At 61.6% G+C, this 14,433-nt stretch overlaps 1 protein-coding gene across 3 annotated transcripts in view; it reads right to left on the minus strand.

The window, feature by feature from the left end:
- The window catches only part of NADSYN1 (NAD synthetase 1), a 32,371-nt gene extending 19,759 nt beyond the window's left edge, over positions 1-12,612 (minus strand). For all 3 annotated transcript variants that reach the window (XM_044259985.1, XM_044259984.1, XM_044259986.1), the window contains exons 1-6: positions 12,464-12,612; positions 10,538-10,598; positions 7,882-7,998; positions 6,229-6,282; positions 5,756-5,845; positions 1,230-1,281 (exon numbers count right to left, since the gene is read on the minus strand). In XM_044259985.1, the coding sequence (XP_044115920.1) occupies positions 1,230-1,281; positions 5,756-5,845; positions 6,229-6,282; positions 7,882-7,998; positions 10,538-10,598; positions 12,464-12,548 (459 nt within the window). In that variant the 5' untranslated portion in view covers positions 12,549-12,612. The remainder of the gene's footprint in view (positions 1-1,229; positions 1,282-5,755; positions 5,846-6,228; positions 6,283-7,881; positions 7,999-10,537; positions 10,599-12,463) is intronic.
- Positions 12,613-14,433: the final 1,821 nt, after the last annotated feature.

The following is a 14,433-nucleotide window of genomic DNA, read 5'->3' on the forward strand; positions in this document are numbered from 1 at the left end:
GAGGAAGCCGCTGATGCAAAGAGGCCAACAGGGGCGGAATCTCGTGGGAATCAGGGGAAAGGGACCCTGCTCTGGCTCAAGCATCCCTGAGACCCCGATGAATCCCGGCCAAGCCGTCCGCTGGAGGGAGTCCGTACATGGCCGTGAGCCACCTGGAGTGTAGTCATCGGGGGACAGAGAACTCCGTGTCACAAGCTGAACTGTGCCTGTTGGAGCGCTGCCCCCACCCCCGCCGCTTCAGAACCTGACCGTGTCTGGAGTGGGGGCCTTGGAGGACGTGGTTAAGGTAACATGAGGTCACCGGGGTGGCCCTGATCCAGGGTGACCAGGGTCCTCAAGGAAGAAGGAATCAGGACACAGACACGCATGAGGGATGATGCCGTGAGAACCTAGGGAGAGCACGGCCATCCACACACAAGGAGAGAGGCCTCGGGGGGACCCGCCCTGCCCGCCCCTGCCTCCCGCACATCGGCCTCCAGGGCCGAGAGGCAAGCATCTGTCATTCAGCACCGTCTCCTCTGTCTGGGTGCTGTCCTATGGCAGCCGGAGCCAAGTGATACCCCGGCAAGCGGAACGGGACAGCAGGCAGAGCCCTCAGTAGGCAGGGCCCCCCACAGCACCCTCTGTGTCCCAACTTCCGACCACCTGTGGGAAGTGGACAGAGCAGAGTTCCAGCCATGACCCCAGCGGCTTCCCGTAGGAAGAGGGTGGACGCAGCCCCTGGATCAGACTGGACGATCCCAGCTCGGAAGGCCAGGCCAGCCACGTCCAAAAGACACGACAGATGCCAGATGCTGGGTCGTCACACACTGAGCAGGCAGCCTCGTAAAGTCTGCCTTGAGTTTTGCAATTAGAACCCTCCTTCCCCAACCCCAAAGTTGGCTGCTTGGGTGGTCCCTTGACCCAGGCAGCAGCCCCAGCAAGAAGGAGTCCACTGAGGTGGGGTGGGGACCCCTCCCCCAGCTCCCCTGGCACCCCGGCTCCCCTGGCACCCCGGCGGGTGAGCTGGAGGAGAGGGGGAGGCCCGAACGGGCAGAGCAGCACTGACGTGAGAGAAAGGAGGCGCCCAGCACCCCCGGGGCTCCAGCCTCCCTGCTCGTACAGGAATCTCTCCCCGTGTTTGGCTTTGTTCCTCCCCCCATCAGTGCGGGTGAGGGTCCTGCCCCACGTGGTGCGCGGTAGCCCAGAACAGGGACATCGGCTGGAAAATGAGATCTAGTCACACTCACCTGCTCCGTCACATCCTGTATCATCCGGGGCAGAAAATACTCCTCTGTCTGCCTGAGGAGGGAAGCACCACAGACCTGAGGACAAGCATCTCAGAAAGCAAGACGACAGCATCCCAGCGTGAGCTAACACCCGCCCCGAGCTTCGAACCCATGGCGTGGCGGAGGGCCGTCAGCTGCGCACGCGCCTTAACCGTCCCTGTCGGGGGAAGAGAAGCACGTAGGGTGAACAGAGGAAACTCTGGTGCGTTCTCCTCACGGACACCACGGTGCCGGGGGCTCCGACCGACTTGGCTTCCCCACGCCTTGCGGTCCAGCGCTCCTGAGACACATGTCACAGCCGTTCTCTGCAGAGCCGTCACGCTTCCCCCAGGAGAAATCCAGCTGGACGTCCTGATCGGTCTCTGAGCCCAGAACAGCACCACGTTAGCCAACACGACTGCGAACCCGTCATCACCGAGAAGACCGAACAGCCTCCCAGCGGGACGAGACAGACAGTCTAACACAGAACTTGGGTGACAGGCCTCCCCAAGGGCTATGCGGAGAGCTGGAATGTAAAAACTCGTTCACAAATCCAACCCCAAATGGGCTGTTACAAGACGCACCACAAAGACACGGAGTGACGTGTATTTCTTTTTTCTGAGAATTCACAAGAACCGGGGATGATGGCAGCAACTTTTACTTAAGTAAATCATAAAGCTGGGAAATAGGAGGGTGCTGCCTTCTGTCCTGCGCTAAGGACGGGGACACGCGACCCTGCTGACCTCCGAGACACGCTGCCGTCCCACAGCGAGTGCTCTACCCACCATGGGCAAGTCTGCCAGTGGCGACGTCACTGCGTCAAAACGCTCATTAAAGGGAAGAGTCCCCCTACCCCACAGCTTGTCCCTTCCCCTCCTTCCCCGCCACCCCCACCAGGACCCACTGAGGACGAGACCAAAGCAAACCACCAGGAGACGGTATGTGGTCACCGCCGCGCTCAGTCTCTGCTCCAAGGCCAGCAATCACCCTGTACCTGGCCGGTGCAACTCGCCGGGCTTCCCCCAGAGCAGACATCACGGTACAGGCCCTGCACCGTAGGCCGCCATCCGGACCGTGGCTCAGGCTGGCCCGACCTCCTCCCACCGACCCCTCTGCACAGCCGATGCCCTTCTCTGGCTGGATACCCCTTCCTCCCAGCCAACACCCTCTGGAAAAACCTAGCTGCAGACTCCTGCCAAGAAACCCGTTTGGCCGCCATGAGCCTTCTCTGCCCGGAACAGCTACAGAGCCCCAGTGACGCCTGCCTCGCTGCCCTTAAATCTGGGGGCACCACCGAGAACATAAGGAAAACGAGTAGATTCTCAAATTCTCTGCAGTCAAGAACTGGATCATTTTTTCTCATTTTCTCAGGCCTGAAGCTGTCACGCGGTCATCACTATGGTAGGACACAGGGACGTGCCCCATCCTCGAGGCTGGGTAAAAACCTCCGTCGTTTCAATGGTGCCGAAGGGAGCGCGGCGGCCCTAGCTCAGCGTCTGCCGCGACCCCGCCACGGGCATCGTCACGCGAGCGCCCGTCTGAAGGAGCCGCCGCGAGACCCACACGTCCACATGACAGGGACGTGCGACACCAGACTCCCAGGAAATCCAGAGACAACACGCCCCAGGAACAGAGAAGAGGTAATCAGACGGTGGGAGACAGGAGAGCCTGTGCGCGATGAAGATCGGCACAGATCAGAAGAACAGAGTCTCCGGCCGGGCACAGCCCAGAGGACGGGTTAGAGGAATGAGGCCCCAAGCGAAAATACAGGCACGTGGGCGGAGAGAGACCGAAGACCCGGAGTCGTGGTGCCCGACGGCGAAGGCAACAGAACGAAAGCATCCGAGAGCGGAGACAGAAAATACTCCCCGGATCACAGCCCCGACAGCAGGGGCCCCGGGGGCTCAGCGGGTGAAGCGTCTGCTTCGGCTCAGGTCATGGTCTCAGGGTCCTGGGATCGAGTCCCGCATCCGGCTCCCTGCTCAGCGGGGAGCCCGCTTGTCCCCTGCCCGTCCCCAGCTCGTGCTCTGGCACTCTCTCTCAAATGAACAAATAAATCTTTAAGAAAAATTAAAGCCCAGACGGTCATGTCAACGCTGCCGGGTGCACACGGGGCGGGCAGGAGGGGCCCGGCGGCTGGAAGCTCTGCCCGCGAGGCACGGCCCTGCCGACAGCTGTGTGCCCTGACGGCCGCCGGCCGGTGCACCTGCTCCCGGCCTCGACGTGCCTCACACGGTCCCCTCTGTCCCCGGCCTGCGGCTCCCTGCGGGCGTCCTGCCTCAGCCCCGCGAGGTGCCCACAGGTTCACAGCACGGGGTGGGGGGTGGCGCTGTCCCCCCCCCTCCTCCGCCACAAGGCCATGCCCAACTGTTCTGCAAAGTCGCCCTTGGTCTGGCGCGCTCGCCGGGACTGGTGCGTCCCAACGGTGCCGCCGGCTCACACCGGCCGCGGTCCTCACGCTCTCCGGCTTCGGCGCGCCCGTTCCTCGCTTCTGTCAAATTTCGCCTTTGTTCTTTGTACCTTTAGTTGCCTGTTTGAGTTTCTCGGATTGAGAACTTTTTCTGTTTTCTATGGATTCAGGAGTCCCTTATACACCCTGAGCAGCAACCTTCGGGCATTCGGCAAACACTGCTGGGCGCCCACCACCCGCCGGCGCCCTTCTCAGAGCTAAGGAGACCAGGAGGACAGGGACAGGCCACACGGACGCCGGCCGCACGCTGCCTCACACCCCGACTCGCGTCAGCCCCGCAACCACAGCCCTACGGGTCACCGCCACGATGGGCCCCAAGGTGCACAGAGGTCAGGTCGCTTTCCTGGCCCCAAGGGGCCCGGCCGGGTGGCCGAGGCGGGGTTCGACCTCCCACCAGCAGAGACGCCTGCTCTGTAAGAGCCGCAGACAAGCCTCCGTGCGGCTCGCTTGACCTAAGCAAGCACGAGAAAGCGAGAAAGCGCTCTCAGAAGATGGCCACATGCGGATTCCAGCAGACATGGAGGGTCGGGGATGGAATCTTCTGGAGTGTGGGAAAGCAGAGCTAAGACCACCAGAGAAGATGGCCCAGGAAATCGGATCCCCAATCAAGAGACGTTCCAGAAACAGAACCCAGAACAGAAACTCGCCCAGAAAGGACAACCTTTCTGGAAGCCAAAGGTCACAGGGCCACAGAGGGCCTCACACAAGGGCCCAAAGACCCACACCAAGGCCCGTAGAACAAAATGTTAAAAGAGCAAAGATAACGAGAAGCTTCTCCCCCAGCCCTGGAGAGAAGAAAACTCGGAGTAGCGGCAGGCTTCTCCCCGGCGAGGGCACGAGCCAAAGACAATCCTTCAAGGGACACAACTAAAACCATGCAAAAAATTCTGTTGAACCTAGGGTTTTTTTTAAATTCTGCAAAACTATTCATCACACATAAGAGCCCCATAAAGACATGTGCAGGCACGCAAGGTAGCAGAAACCCCCTCAGTGATCCTGCTTAGAAAGCAGCTGTTGGAATTTATCATAGGAAGTGGACTTGGTCTTTCCAGCACTGAGCTGGCCCTAAAGGTGTCATGCTAATGGTGTCAGTGGGAAAGGCCCGCCGGTTGCCGGGGCCAACCCAGGAGTTGGAGCTTTCGGACCCACCTCCAGGACTGGGGAGGCACCACTGGCTGGGGGTGGAGTTCAGTGGCCAAAGGCCAAAGATTCCATCAGTCACGTATGTCACGAAGCCTCCAGAACACCGTGGAGAACAAGGAGGTTCGGGGAGCTCTCGGGTTGGCGACCGCGTGGAGATCTGGGGAGAGCGGAGCACCCCAGCCCCGGCCCCGTGCATCTCTCCCACCTGGCTGTCCTGATCACATCCTCTTAGAGCAAACCGTGGTCCAGGAGTCAACCTCAGGAGGGGTGGTGGGAACCTCTGGAACCTACTAGAAGCCATGTGCCTGCAAATGAGCAACTCCTCAGAGACAGTGACGCGCGGGTCAGCCCAGGACAGGGAGGGGAAGTCCCCCAGAGCTGTGCAAGGGGGTGCATGCCAAAACCCCACAAAACCCCGAAGTCTCCCCATATACGACTAGGGAGCGTTCGACGACACGTCACTGGAAGCTCGACCTGCAGCAGCAGCAGCGGCCGGCAGGCACACTGCGCGGGTCTCTCAGCCCGGGGGTGACCGTGCCCCCCAGGGCACACCTGGCAAAGTCAGGACACATCCGAGGCCGTCACAAACGGACTGCCTGTGGGGGAGGCCGGGGGTGCTGGCGCGCCGGGCGCCTTGCGGGGGACAGCCCGGAGCCTCGGGCCGGGACCCGACACCAGACGCTCGAGGGGCCACCGTCGACGAGCTTCGTGCTGAAGCAGCCCCTCTGTAACCGGCAGCCTCAAGAGTGTGGGGCCCGAAGCGGCCGGAGCGAGCCCCGCGTTGTCACGCACCTCCCCCAGGATGCGGACTGCGGCTCTGCCCAGGGAAGACAGGACACGAGCGTCCACAGAGTGGCCACGACCCGCGCGTCCTGCTCGGGGCAGCGGGACTCACCGGCTCCGGGACCACGGGGTGAACCAGCGCAGCTCCCGGTAGTTGCCCTCGTTGGCCAAGGCCATTTTGGGTCTGATGAGCAGGATCTTCCTGCGGGCAGGAGGACGGGACGGCGCCTGAGACGAACGTCTGGCAGCCAGGGCCGGCCCGTGGGTCTGCCCTCCCCGGACAAGGGACGACGACGGAGTCAGCAAGCCCCAGCGGGCGTCTGGCGGGCAGCTGCCGTCCGGTGTCTGCCGGGGAACCAGGCCCACCGCCCTCCCTCAACAGCTCCCAGCCAGCGGCCTCACCCCACGGTCTCTCTCCTCACACCCGAAGGCTCTGCGGCGGGCAGAGCCCAGAAGCAGTGACATTAAGGCCCGGGCGCTTCTGGAAGCTGCCGCCCAGCACACGGCTCCCACGGCTCCAGGGACCACCTGCTCCCGGGGGCACGCCCAGCGCAGCAGAGCCTGGGGGAGGCGGCCGTCACTTACCCATTGAGAAATATCACCCTGCAGTTGTAGCGGACGTTTTTGTGCATGACAGGCCTGCGGAGAGAGGGGACACGCGCGCGTCGGTGAACAGCAAAACCCCATGTCCATTTCCGTGCGAAGCGTCCTCGGGCCGGGGAGGGAAGCACGAGGCTGCGTGGCAGCGTCCGCAGGGGGCTCCTGCCCTGGCGGGGGCTCCGAACAGCAGAGACTCTCCTGGCGCAGCAGTCATTCCGTCTCCGACTCTCCCTCTCTCCTGGAACATTCTCAGACCTTCCACGGCTGCCCCCCCACCCGCACACAGCCCTGTCACCGTGTCACCTCTCCGTCCCCTACTGGCCTCAGGCACCAGCCCCTATGCCTTCCCGGTTCTCCTTCAGCACACCTCCCGACCTGCGGCCTGTGCCCCTTCTAGGAGGCGGGCCCTCTAGGGGCCGGGGGTGCTGAGACATGTGTCCCCCACTCTGCCTGGGCCCGTCCCACAGACAGTGCACTTCCCGTCCCCCCCCACCCCGGACCGTGTCCTCCCCGTCCGCAGGAAGCCATGTGCTCTGCTAGGGCAGAGCTGGGCCGGCATCAAGGACGTCAGAATATAATTATTGTTTTGTTCAGAAGCTAATAGGCCCAAATAAATGCTGATCTGGAAAAAAATATCTTTATAAATATGATTGCCAACATTTTAAGAGTAAGAAGTAGAAAAATAAAAACAGGATTATAGGGCGCCTGGGTGGCTGAGTCCGTTGAGTGTCCGGCACGCGATTTCGGCTTGGGTCATGACCTCAGGCCCCACATTCGACTCCCTGCTTCTCCCCACTCCCTCTGCCCCCTCCCTGCTCTCTCTCTCAAATAAATAAATAAATCTTTAAAAAAATAGGATTATAGACTCCAAGCCCACAGAAGAAAGCAGAGTACAGGAGAGCTACCAAAGACAAGGGCAAACCAGAGGGAGGCAACAGGACCAGAGCAGGACTGAGCCCCTGTGCGGCCTGAATCAAGACACGCAGGAACGTCCAGGTCCTAATTTCTGGAGCCTGGGAACTGACCACGTGATGTAGCGAGGGGGCTTTGCAGACACGATGACTGAGTTACAGACCCTGAGATGCGGAGACGACCCCGGACTACCAGGGGCCGCGCAATCAAGTCACCCGGTCCTTACAGGAAGGAGGAGGGGCTCAGAGCAGGAGCTGTGAGCAAGGAAGCAGAGTCGCGGGGGCCGCTACGTACCCGCGCCGTGTACACCTGTGTCCCTGGACCCCGGCCCCTACGTACCCGCACCGTATACACCTGCACCTGTGGAACCATGGGGTCCGCGCACTGATGTGGAGTGACGTGGCATCATCCCAGAACTTACCATTAAGTAAAGAAAGTGCCACGTGTGTCTGCGTGCGGCAGGGAGAACGCTGGGCTCCCACTGCGCACCCTGTGCTCCCACACGCACGGGAGCTTCTGGGGGAACCTGCCAAACCGCTTCCCAGAGCTGCCTCCGAGGGGGACTTAGGGGTCTACAGGCCGGGGAGGGAACAAAACCCACTTTTCAGCAGAAGGCCTTTTGTATCTGGAATGTGCTGACTCCACAGCCCTCCCGTAGGGGAGCTCGCACCCTGACCCTTTCTTATTTTCTGAGTTTGCCTTCCCGACGCTCGTGTTGGCACTTACATCCCCACGTCGCAGATGATATCCCGAGTGACCGGAGATTCCAGAAGGGCAGCCAGGACTTGGAGCGAATGCAAGAGGGTGTCCGACTCGTAATAATGATCCCAACACCCGTAGCCACTGCAGAGGAAGAGAGCCGGCGGGTGAGCCCCGGAGACACCCCAGGGGAGGCGAGGAGGGGGCAGGGGGAGCCCCGGAGACACTGGGGGGGCAACAGGGGCCCACGGGCCATCGGGGTCAGACGTGCGGGAGTGCAGCCCAAGACGGCCCTCTCTGACCCGAGCCAGGATCACTGCTACAACAGCAACAGAAGATGTGTTTCCCCGGAAATGAAGAAACCTGTGGCCCCGGGCTCTTCCTTCGGGCTTTAAATTACAGTGAGAAATTCTCGCTTGTGTTAACATGTCTACCTATGGGTTTGTGTTTAACTGTAAACACAGCCAAATCACATGGATCTACAGAGCCGGACCCACAGGAACACGCTCCTCCGGCAAGGGGCATTGTTAACCTTCCATGATCACTCACAGAGCGACTCCTAGCTCCGGCTGGGGGTCACGCTGGTAGCAGGCCGGACGGCGTCCCCCAGAAGCCTGCATCCCCCTCCTACACTCCAGAGCCTGTGAACATGACCGCACTGGGGAAGGGTCTCTACAGAGGTCATTAAGGATCTAAGGAGGAGAGAAGCCTGAAGTCTTGGGCAAGTCTGAATCCGACAGGAGGACGCGACATGGACGGGGCACGGGAAGACGGAGACGGGAGGCATGCGGCCGCAGGACAAGGGACTGGGAGTGACCGCTACACGAGACAGGACGGGTCCTGGAGGAAGCAGGGCCCTGTCAACACTCTGATTTGGGGCTTCTGGCCTCCAGAACCCGCTGCCCGAAGTCACCCAGCCTGTGGGACTGTGTTTCCAGCAGCCCCAGGAAACTCAGAGCTCTGGGACGTCATGAAACGTGAAGACAGGCTGTGGGCAGTCTCCTGGCATGGGTGTGCCGGGAAGAAAGCAGAGAGCGTCGGTGAACGACTTTCAAATCTTCAGAAACGTTTCCTTCCTCCTGTGCAGTGGCTTGGGGGCGATGACGCAGGTGCCGAGCAAAGCTTGTGCAGGCGGACGCAAACCTCCACAAACGGGCATTTGCATGTTTAACGTCTAGAAGGCAGGCCTCTCGGCCTTGGGTTCTGAGAAGGAAAGTCCAGGTTCTCAGAGGAAAACAAGATCAAGGAGACGCCCCCGGGAGGGCTCAAGACCTGCGCTGGCCTTTCCTCTCCTGGGCAGAGTCCTGTTCCGCGGGTCTCGTGCCCTGGTGGCACCCGCGCCACAAGGGGTACCGGACAGTAACGCATGCCGAACGTGCAGCCGTCAGCGGGCCCCTCGCCCCTGGGGCTGGCCAACAGCTAGACGGGCATTTTGTAACGGGGGCTGTAAGTGCCCCCGCCCAGTTTAGGCAGCAATCTTCTGTCCGCAAAGTCTACCAAACTGGCCCAAAGAACACAGCCTTTCTGGCAAAGGACCTCTAGGTCCGCAAGTCAGACTGTCCTAGTGGCACCGGCCCCTCATTGCCCTTCCAAGTGCCCCTTTTGGGGCAGGAGCTGGAGCCCTGACCACCAGGGTCAGGAAGTGGGCGTACTCTGTGAACGGGCTTGGCTCCCCTCCTGCCCCAGCTTCCTCTCTGCAAACTGATGCAAATAATAAAGGGGGGCCTCAGGGGGCTAAAAATGACCTGATACAACTATACCGTCCTGGGATCCCATAGCTAAAATCCTCCATCTTTTAAAATGACAGGTCCAGGTTTGGGGGCCAGGCGTGGGGAGAGCACAGGACAAAGAAAGGGGCAAGGACCTAACCTGGAAGTGTCTGGGCCACGATAACTCTGCGGGACGGGGCTATTGAGGGCAGCCCTGCAGTGGGAAGAACAGACAAAATATAAAGACAGAGCCAGGACCCCGGGGGTAGAGGTCACATAGACACACCAGGACCCCAGGGCCCGCGGAGTGTCTTGAAGACCACGTTAAGTGAGGGTACAAAAGCCCTTGGCTACTATGGGAGACACAGCCCGAGCTGAAGCCGGGGTTCCAAGCACAGAAGTCCAGCTCGCGAGGAGGACAGGAGTGGCCTTAAGGACAGACACTGGCAAAGAAACGCTTTCTGTTTACACGAAGCCCAGAAACCGAGGTGGGGTCATGGCCCGAGGAGGGACTTCTGATCCCACGAATGGCCAGGACTTGTACATGTGGGAACCCAGAGGGCCGCTGACATCTGTCACGAAACCACGGTAGTGCGTAAGACACTTAAACGCGACGACCGCTTGCTTATTTCTGAATAAGGGACAAGGAGGACCCAGCTTCCCCATCGCTGCGAGAAGGCAGAGCGGAGACGACCACTCACACTCGCCGTGGAGAGATGCCGAGACCAGGAAGTGACGTGTGCTGACCGCCCCACGCGAAAGGGAGGGCCTGGGAAGGGTGGTGGGCTTGGCCATCAGCCCAGCTGCCGGACTCCCGGCGACCAGCAGGCCCACTCGCCGGCTTCCGAGGCCCCTCGGCAGGCCCGCACAGCCGCACCTCTCTGTGCCCACCCCCTCCGCTGCGTTTCCGCCGCAGGGAGCTGATGCCGGCCCCTCCACCTCCCTGCCCTGCGGGGTCCGTGTTCAGCCCTCACCATATTTCCAGTTCCGGCCCCAGCCTGTATCTTGCTCCTTTGCGTTTGGCAATTTCGATACCTGAGCAAGAGAGAGAGAAGTTTCAGTGCTTACGCCGTGGCGGGAGGCAGACGAAACACCGCCGCCGCTGCATCAGGTAGGATAAAAACCAGAGCACGAACCGGAGCACTCAGCGATCTCCCGGACCCCGCCCCACGCGGCCGAGGAGCGGCTGTCCCACAGGACCTGCTTACCCCGGCAGGAAACAAGACACAGGCCCGCAGGACTGACCCTTAGCCTGGGGGAGGAGGAGGAAGCCGCGCCCTCGTCACTCATTACTGGGCAGGTGTGGAAGACGGAGTGCCGTGAGAGGCGGGATTCGAAGGACCGTGGCCGCCAGTGGCACCGCCGGGCGCCAGCGACCTCTGGTTTGAGACAGCAGGCCAGTGCCCACCTGCCGGGGAAAGGCCACCGCAACAGAGACTCGGCTCTGGCCACTGACCGCCTCGCCTCTTCTGTGCTCGAGGCGATGAAAGCAGGTTGAGGTTGAAGGTCTAGGGCATGTTGTGGAAAAGACGGCCTCGCGTGCACCTCCTGTTCTTACTGCTCTTAGGAAACCCTCTTGCAAGGAGTGGCTCCGAGCAGACGGGCCGGCGTCAGCCCAGGACAGCCCCGGCTCCGGCTGTAGGTATGAGTAGTTGGACCTTCTCCACGCACAGATGAGCTGGTGCCAAGGCGCCCATAGGGGGACCCTTGCAACAACCACACCCTCGTCTCTAAGCTCCCAGGCTCGTCCCTTACTCTGCTCCGCTCCTGGGGCCGGCTTCTCCTGCAGTCTACCCATCGGGATGTCGGGATGGTCCCGACACAGGAACAGCACTCCCGCCTGTCTTGAAGTCTGACTTGCTTCAAGCTCACGTGCTCCTCGCTTGCTGACCTAAGTCCCTGGATCTGCCACAGAACCAACCTGCTGTCCTTGAGATCATCAGACCACTGCCGCCCGGGGTGAGGGACCTGGCTCTCCCAGATGACGCACCCCGATCGCATTCGAGAGCAGCTCGGAGGGGGGGGTGGGGATGCCAGTGAGTCCATTCAGGGTCACGGCCGCATCCGACTGCCGCCTGGGCACCTGCTCCTCCTGCACACAGCCCCCCTCCCTCTTCCAGAACACTCCCCTTTGAAACCCTCGGGCTCCCCCGGACCGGGGTTAGATGGCCTTTGACACGTTAGTCCACCATCTTCCCAGACTGCCTGGTTCCTGAATAAAGCAACTTTCTCCCTAACCCACCCCCCATCACTGTTGCTCAAGTGTGGATGGCAAGCTGCTGGGCCTGAGTTGGGAACCAGTTCTCTGGTTACAAAACCATGTTTCCTGGGACACTTCTTCACAACATCCTCCTCGCTGGTGGTTGGCCACGCTCTCCCCTTAATGCCTCTGAACAAGGGCAACTTAGCACCTGTGGGCAGCTGGGCCCTGGCTGAGCCACACCCGACCCCAGAGGTGTGAAGACAGGTAAGCCTCCGCCTCTCATCGCCGTCCCTACCTCTGCAGCCAGGCTTTCCCTATCACGAGTGTACACCAGGGGTCCCCCCAACCGGGTAAGCCACCCCCAATTCATGAGGGGCCCGCGAGGGGGGCGGTCATTATGCATCATCTCATCTGCCCCCAGGTGGGCTGCGACCTTCCAAAGAGCAGGGACGTGTGTGCATCGCAAGCAAGCAGGGGCCGGCCTGGACCTCGGCCCGCCCCCACCCCGTGACCCCGCCACCGCGCTCGCTCCTGCCCCACCCCGTCCCTCCGCTCCCCCAGCACCTGTGCCCGCCGCACCCCGTCCCCCCTCGCACCTGTCCCGCCCCGGATCGCGGCTCCCCCTACCCGGAACACACACCCCCCCCTCGCCCTACCCTGTCCTCCAACTCCCCCCACCCCGCCGCCCCAGACTTACTCTTTAAAATCCTCTGCAAATTGCCCTCGAAGTCCAGGGCCCATTGGTTGAGCGCGCAGGTGGCCACGGTCACCTTCCGGCCCATCCTGACAGCAGCGGCTCTTCCGGGTCGCCCCGCGGGTCTGGCCGGCCGTGGACAGCCCAGCCGCGGCGACAGGCCCCGCCCACGCCCCGCCCCGCGCGCGGAGCTCGCGGCCGCGCCTGCGCAGGAGGGAGGCCCGGCCCCCCGCCCCACCGCGAGCGCGGTCCCCGGAGCCCGCCGCGCCGCCCTCTGCTGTGCGCCCCGCCTGCGCCCGAGCGGCCCCCGGGGTGCCTGGGCAGCCGGACTGCTTCCCTCGTCGTGTGAGACACGTTGTTTCGTTCTTCTCCGCAGCGGCTGCCGCACGGGGGGACGAGAGCCCCGGCCCGCCGCTTGCGCCCGCGGCGCGGGGGGCGGCCCGGGCCAGCACCGCGCATGCGCTCGCGGCGAGCGTCCCTCCCGCAGCGCTCAGCGGTCTGCGGTCTGCGGTCTGCGGTCTGCGGTCAGCCGGGCCCGCTTGGTGCAGCCGCTCCTGCCCGGAGCGCCGCGGACGAGCCACTGCAAGTTTTCACATTTCCTTAACCCAGGCCGGTCGTCAGCGCATTTACGGTGCGATCCGGTTTCCCGTGTGGGTTCCTCTGCCCGCCGCGGACCGGACAGTCCGTCCTGTCCTCCCGACCCGCGGTGCTGCTGCGGCCACACGCACTTCCACACCCGAGATACATCCCCTTCTCTAAAGTACCACTGTCCGTGCGGACAGCTGGAAAAGGAAGGAAGGAAGGAAGGAGAAAGGGCAGGAAAGGAATGGAGGAAGGAAGAGAGAGAAGAAAGGACGGGAAGGAAGAGAAGGAAAGGAAAGGAAGAGGGAGAGATAGAAGAAAGGAAGAGGGAGAGATAGAAGAAAGGGCAGGAAAGGAAAGGAGGAGGGAAGGAAGGGAGAGAAAAGGAAAAAAGGAAGGAAGGGGAAAGGAAAGGAAAGGAGGCAGGCAGGCCGGGCCCTGCTCTCTATTAAGGCTACGGAGCCCTGACCCCGGGTGCAGCGCGGCTTCCTGACTGGGTCCCGGCTTGTAACGAACGGCTGTAAAAGATAGGAGTGCGGTGATGGGGGAAACTGAATGCGGACGATAGGTTACATAATGGCATTGCGTTGATGCAGAATGTCCAAAGCGGGGTGTGTTTTGTTCTGGTAACGTCAGAAGTGGCTGCTGAAGTATTTAGGAAGAAGACATCACCCGCAGCTCCCTAATGGTTCAGGAACAAAAGTGGGGGGTGGACACAGAGCGGGAGAGAAAGAAATTAAAGATGGCAAACTTGGCAGCTGCTGAGTCTAGGTGTCTGTGTGCTCGCTTAGTGTGAATTCAACTGGCTTGGATGTTTGACATTTTAAAAAATAGAAAACTGCAGGGGGGGAAATGTCTGTGAGGGACACAGAGCTGAGCCAGCCAGATCCCTATGCAAACAAGAACTTTGTCCCAACGCGGGGAGTGGGGCCAGCAGACACCTCCAGTGGCCCTCCCCTCCATGCCCTGCTCCGTTGGCACTGCCCAAGGTCAGGCCCCTGCCCGGGTGGCGCTGTCTAGTGGCTGATCTCCGTAGGTAGGAGTATGTATGCGCCTTGGGCATCCCTGGCAAGCGGGACGACTGTCGCGGGTTGTTATCACCGGATCTGGCCCACGCTTGCCTGGCGGTTCAACCTCTCCCTCTTTCCAGCGCCGCTGATCCTTTCCCTCTCCTGTCTGCACGGCGGGACCCTCACCCGAAACTCCATCTCCCTCACTTCTGGGGGAAGCAGGCCTCTGGGGCCTCCCAGCAGAGCCCTCCCTGACACCCCCAGGTCAAACCGCTACTCACGCGCTCACCCTCTCCCACCCTGCCCAATTCAGTCTTCTGCGCAGCACCTTCACCATCAGAGCCTGATTGATTACTGCTTATTGATTACTGCTCCCCTCCC

The sequence above is a fragment of the Neovison vison genome, chromosome 7 (genome assembly GCF_020171115.1).
Source record: "Neovison vison isolate M4711 chromosome 7, ASM_NN_V1, whole genome shotgun sequence".
Taxonomy (NCBI): Eukaryota; Metazoa; Chordata; class Mammalia; order Carnivora; family Mustelidae; genus Neogale; species Neogale vison.